General features: G+C 42.0%; 1 protein-coding gene across 1 annotated transcript; it reads right to left on the bottom strand.

Annotated features, from left to right (window-relative positions):
• Nucleotides 1-5,467: 5,467 nt before the first annotated feature.
• On the bottom strand, nucleotides 5,468-6,247 carry LRRC3B (leucine rich repeat containing 3B). Its single transcript, XM_028099044.2, has one exon. It carries the CDS (start codon nucleotides 6,245-6,247, stop codon nucleotides 5,468-5,470), a length of 780 nt encoding a protein of 259 aa, XP_027954845.1.
• Nucleotides 6,248-6,477: the final 230 nt, after the last annotated feature.

The following is a 6,477-nucleotide window of genomic DNA, read 5'->3' as shown; positions in this document are numbered from 1 at the left end:
GAAGATAGAAGGTCTTGTGAATGGTACAGAGCTGAAGATGTCAGTTTGGGTCAGTGCTGTTTGTTTCCCCAGAGCCTTCTTCCAGGGAGTGCTCTCCCTGGTTTTTCTCCTCAGTTCTTCATTTCACATTCTCCTCTTGTCACTGCAGCTTGCTCCGTGGAGAGCCAGGGAATTGGCAAGAGAGTCTGTGAGGATGACAGTCTTTGCGAGCAGACCAGCATCTTTCACGTAGATCTCTCTTCCAGAAGGAATGCGGACACGCCTAGGGAAGCTGGATTTGTGTCAATTAGCCCCATCCCACGCCCTGTAGGCCATTTTATTTTAAAATCTATTCGACAATCAATGCCATTAGCTCAACAGATGGCTTGTTAATCTTTAGACCAAGAGCCAGATTTTAAATTGCCTTCCATTTTGCAAACTCTTCTCAGAAGGAAAAAGTAAATGAAATATAAAAGAAAAAAAAAAAGAATTTCAGCCCAACCCCAGGGAGACCCACAATGTATTCATTTCAGACCTAGCTTTTAAGGGCAGCTTCAGCAAGTTTTTGTCAGTTGGATGCTCATATATCTATAGGCAAAGAAAGTAAATGCATTGATTCTTTTTTGAAAATAGTGAGCACAATGCAGAACATTTGTCAGCCAAAAAAAGAGCATAACTCTCAAACATGATCAACTTAAGCATGATCAAATCAAACCTTGCCATTAGTGACAAGCATACATGTTTTCTCTGAACTTGGGGACAGCCTTGAAAATACATCTAGTAATTTACCTGGAAATCCCAAAGCTTGGCCATCTCTAGATTAGATTATGTAAAGATTTTGTTTTCAGTGATCTCACTACCTCTTTTCCTGATGCTTTCAGGACCCAATTCCCCACCATGTTACTCCAATGTACACATGGACATGCACACACACGCGCGCGCACACACACACACACACACACTTCTTAAACAATTCAAACTAGCTTCTGGTTTTTTTAATGTTAAATAAATTAGAGCCATAAAATAGGGATGGGTTTTCTTTTACTATCTCCAACCTATGATACGGTTGGACCCTATGTGCATTTTGTGGCCTCAAGATTGTAATTTCTCTGAGTTGGCAGGAAAAAGTGTTAGACCTTAAGGAGTGCCCCTGCCAGATCCACGTGACCCACTAATTCATTTGGTGCATCTGGGGCCATCCATACGAGTGTGGGCAGATGTGGGATGAAGAATTCAGGTCTTCCTCTTCCCTAAATCCTGATTCACCTGTTTGGATTTGGAAAAGGGTTGGGGAGGGCATTTACAAATGTGTGGCCAATGAGTTTGCCTTTGGTCTGCTTTGTCTGGGTCAGACAAGCCAACCTGAAGAATCAGTGACATCACTTTGGGAAGAGAGAGAAGATCAGACAGAGGCAGAGGCTCCCCTCCTGCCGGCAGGGCTGCACTTGACCACTAGGGGTTTATGCGGCTCCTCAAGGAAATACATGCTAATCAACCCACCCTCCCCAGGAAGCTGCCCCAGATCATTTTCTCCATCTCTCCCCGGAGAAGCCAGATCTTGCCTAGTGTTGAGCATGTTATCTGGGGGCTGTTTGTGAAAGGAAAACAGATGATCTCATCCTATCTTGAGGGAGCAAGCAGCTTTTTAGAATCACAGATATTCTTCATGACAACTCTCTGACAATGTAGGAACCTTAAGTGCCTTCTGAATCCTCAGAGAAACTGCTGCTGAGAGCCGGGACATTTTCATGGTATCTATATTCTTTGTTCTGTTTCTTTGAAGACTGGGGGACAGGGCATTGGGAGAGGCAGCTGGTGTCCTGTGAAGGACACTGGATGGGGAATATGGGCACATGTGTGCTAGTGCCCACGGCTGAAGGGTTTCCATTTTAGCGGGTGAGAGCCTCTCTAGGACTCTTCCAGACCCGAGATTCTAGGATTTCGCCTATTTCTAGTAACCTGAACATTTCATTAGGCAGAATTTTCCATTCTCTAGCTGTGCCAGATAGAGGAGGAACTTACTGAATGAATCGGAAGTCCCGAGCCAGTGAAGAAAACCTACCCACATCTCAGACTGCCTTCTGCTTGTTGATGTCAGAACAAGAATTATTGTGGGTAATCACTGAAGGACGTAAAAAAGAACAACGTGTACCTGGCAGAATTTGTATATCAGTGCGTTGCAATTTGCCAAAGTGTTCTTGAAGTTACATCTTCTATTACATAACTTTTTATCACTTTCTTAAAAAATGTTCCAGTTGGGCTGGCATGTTTTATGATTTGCCTTGCTTCAGAGATAAGCACATTGTCAATGATTAGACGAAACTTCCCAGGTATTTTTGAACTGAAAAGGTTGAGGTTGGCAGAGGGACGCCAAAGGAGGGGGTTGAGCAGAGAAGCTGGTATTTAAAATATTTAAAAGGCAAGATGGTATGTATGCGCCTCAGATAATAAGATGTTAGTGAATTTCAAAAACCTTACAGTCCTAAAATAGGTAGCTTTCCATGTATATAAATATGTACAAGGGTTCAGAAACTTAAGGAGCATACTGGGATCGAAACCAAAGCAGGCATTTTGGGGCTTTTTCTGTTCAGCCAGCTGTGGGCCTTAGGAAGCCACTCCTTAGCATCATGTGCTATTGGTCCAGTAGGTTGGAACATCCCTACAAGCTGATGGGAAGTGTGTTTCCTTCCAGTTCTGGTCATGAAGGGGACTTATAGCCTGTTATTGGTTTGTTTGTTTGTTTTTTTAAAGAATTAATTTTCTCCTCCAGTGGCTTAACCACTCCGATTCATGGCAACCTAACTTGAAGTTGTTGTTGTTGTTGTTTTTTTTTTTTTTGAAACACTCGTACTTACAGCACTGTTAACTGAAAATCTACACACAGAATCCAGGCAGGTGAATGATTATTAACCTAGGATGCACCTCTTACCTCCACGTATGCACAGAGTTACCAACCCAAAAGTGGGAATTTCACATTGCCACCTCTGAACCAGCAGGTGACTATCTTACAACACTCTTCAGAGATTTTTTTTTTTTATAGGTACTTTCACCTGACTAATGTAATTGGCCATTAGGAAAATAAACTCTTATTAGTATGAATATAAAGGTTATTTTGGAAGCAGCCGCCTGAAATGGATTATGTGATTTGTGAACGCTTTCCTAAAACGAATGTGACTCACACACTCAAATAAACGCAGTTGATTTTTTAAAGGGCTATCTTAGCAATGGCTGGACTTTCCTATTCTTTAGGGGAATAAAAATTTGCATTCAGTTAGGCATCTCTCTGTTGTAGTACTTACAGAAATATATTATAATGTTGTCCTGCAGGGGGCGTTAAATCTTTAGCAAAGCTCCAATTTCTCTGGAAGGCGTTCAAACCCAGTTAGCAAAAGCAGACAGTCTGGCTTCTTTCTCATTGGGATGCAGAAGTGCTAGGGCCCATATTCTGAACTTCACATCTCAGACTTGCAGACAAGGCCTTACATTTTTTAGTAAAGCTAGGGTGGGTCTGCCAATCTCCTGGCCCTGGGGTATATGACAGTATAGCCTAGACATGTTGCTCTGAACACTCTACTGCGTGTCTTGGATTGGTCGACTCTCATGGTCCATGTCAGTAAAATTTTAAGAGACTATTGATATGGATGGGAACTGCTGTGCTTTCCAAGGGCAGGAATGTGATTCCTGGAGGCCCCAAAGACAACCTGGTGTGGGTTGGAGAAGGCTCTGTGGGTCAAAATTGCAAAGGACCCATCCTTCCTACATAAGCCCCACAAAGGGTTATTTTTGTTGTTACTTTGTTAATGAGAACATCACTTAGGAAATCTGCAAACCTCTTCGTCTGGGAAACCAGCAACTTCAGTAGTAAAGTGTATGATTGTAAAGCAATACAATACAGAGAGTAAGAGGTTTCTAGGTTCTATAATTGACTGACAGGATTTCAATATCTGCTATACTTCTTATAAGGCTAGGATCTTGAATTAATTGCTGAAACTCCTGTGTCTCTGATCCCTCATTCACAACAGACTATCTCATAGGGTAACTGGAAGGATTAATTAATACAACCCAAAGAAAGCAGTGGTGCATCCTAAGTGCTCCATAAATTCTATTAGTCATTCTTATTCCCAAAGAATTGAGATCCTCCTGATACGGCTCCAGCTTTGTCTCTCATTACTCCCCTACATAGACTTCTTCATCCCAAATATCACCCTATACTTTTCACCTCTTTGCTCCCCCTGGTTCATCTATCTTCCTCACTTATATCACTATCTGATGAGATCCTGCCCAAGTTTCAAGGGCTATCTGTAATGGCACCTCAAAACCAACCCCCCCCCACAATTCCCTACTCAAGAACTGAACGAGCTTTCTCCTATCTCTGAACAGTAGCAGAGATGCGATATCTTGATATACAGGTATATACATTTGTCAAAACTTACGGAACTATACACTTAACGTGGCCACATTTTTTTAGCATGCAAATCATACCTCTACAAACCAACCCAGTAGGAACATTATAAGAAGGTCTCAGCCTTTGGAGAGAGAAAGCCGTACTTCAAATTCAAGTTCTAGTACTTTCTACCTGTTAGGCCTTTGAACTCCTTCCACCTGTAGTTTTCTCTAAATGGGGCAGTTGTCACGTCCTCCTTTTGTAGTGAGGGTTGAGAGACACAATAATACAAAATGCCTCGCACACAGTTGATGCTACACTACTGTTAGACCTTCCTTTTTCAGCATCACTCGTTCTATGTTACTCACATACCCCTGCCCACCAAAAGGTGATCTTAAGGACAGAATATGTGCTATTCTTTTCTTTTCCATGTTTCTAGCATAGAGAAAAAGTAGTGTGTTTAGCGATTTATATATAAATATGTATATATTTATATAATATATATATCCAACTTTTGGATAGCAAACACCTAGCAGCATCCCAACTGAAGCCTCTGCAGGATGCCACACTGTGTATTATCACTTGGGTTTGCTAAGGCTCAGTATTTTAAAGTCTGACAGATACCTTCCTTGGTCAATAATTCAGCTACAGCTCCCCGGTGTACAGTAGGGCTTAATAACACAACTTTAATTATGATAGTTCTTTAGGTTCATAAGGGTTGTCTAATTCTCTTGAAAGCAACGGAATGGCCGTACTGTTTTCTGGACCAATAAGTCACTCTGTTTTCCATGGTTCAAAGTTAAGCTTTTATTTGGTTTTAAATTAAAAAAATAAATTTCGTTATTAAATAGTGAGATGGATCTAAGTTATGTTCAGATAGTAGCTTACTCAGGAATATACCACTGGGGGTACAAGTAAGGGGTGGGTCACCTAAACTAGAATGATTTGTTATGTCATCATGTTTGTTAAAAGTTCAACAGTGGCATAATTCAAAAGAAACGGAGATACAAAGTTTTAAATGTTTACAATGGATGGAAGAAGTAAACCACTTAATCTATTGCAATTGCCAACGAATTTCTTTCTCAGTGCCAGGCTGCTTGGACTCTATACCACAGTGCTAATGTCATCGGGCTCATCTGCTTTCTTCTGCCTGCTTGGCAGGGATTTCAAGTATTCAAGGTGTCTTCGGGCATCCTCCTGATTTTGCCTCACGTAATACACCACATAGGAGATCACCATGGTGAACCAGCCAAACATGGTGACCAGCATGGCATAATCAGTAGTCTTTTTAGGGAGGTTACAAAGGTCAGCATCATTGGCAGCATTGAGGAATGGTCTCCCGGCGTGTTCATCCAACACAGAAGTCTTACAGATCACATTGTGGGCTGTCTCATGGTTAGATGCCATGCTCCTCAGAACTTGCTGTAGAGTACAGTCACAGTGCCAAGGATTGTTGGCAATTCTGGCCCTGGCCTTCAGGTTATTGAAGGCATTTTTGTGCACGCTTTGAATCCGGTTGTCAGACAAGTCCAGAGTCTGCAAAGTTTCAGCTACTCCTTTGAAGGCATGCTCATCGATAAACTCAATGCCATTTTTGGACAAGTTGAGAACTCTCAGTTGATGGAGGTCCTTAAAAATCTCGTTGGGGATAGATGTGATCTGATTGGAGTCCAGGTACAATAAGACTGTTTCAGGAGGAAGATCTCTAGGTATTTCCTTGAGATTTGCATTGCTACAGGTGACATTTAAACCCCCAGAGGAAGAACAGAGACAGCCCTTGGGACACATACTGGCAGAATGAAAGCACAGTATCATAAGAACAAAACTTTGTAGGAGGAGACACATGGAGAGGGAACGGGTTAACCACAGGTCTACCAGATTCATGCTGGAATGTCAGCATAATCACAAGCCCATTCCTCATTCACTCCAACAAGCAAGCGTGGCAACCGTTCCAGCCCTGTCCACACTGTTGATATCTTTCTTGCTTGGTTCAAAAGGTTGCAACTAACACACGTGTCTCTTCATTATTTCTGTCCTTGCTTGGGTACCTAAAGGAAAGGGAAGCAGATGCAATTAGCTTTTTTGCAGAGGGAGGTACATTGCAATTAAAAGTG

The sequence above is a fragment of the Eumetopias jubatus genome, unplaced genomic scaffold (genome assembly GCF_037043125.1).
Source record: "Eumetopias jubatus isolate StellerSeaLion01/CBP00866 unplaced genomic scaffold, mEumJub1_p1.0 scaffold_1, whole genome shotgun sequence".
Lineage (NCBI taxonomy): Eukaryota > Metazoa > Chordata > Mammalia > Carnivora > Otariidae > Eumetopias > Eumetopias jubatus.
The sequence above is the reverse complement of the archived record's forward strand: the minus strand, read 5'-3'. Positions and strand labels throughout refer to the sequence as shown.

Bases quoted from the DNA above. Each gene is read 5' to 3' on its own strand.
- LRRC3B (XM_028099044.2), bottom strand. From the start codon at position 6,247: ATGAATCTGGTAGACCTGTGGTTAACCCGTTCCCTCTCCATGTGTCTC.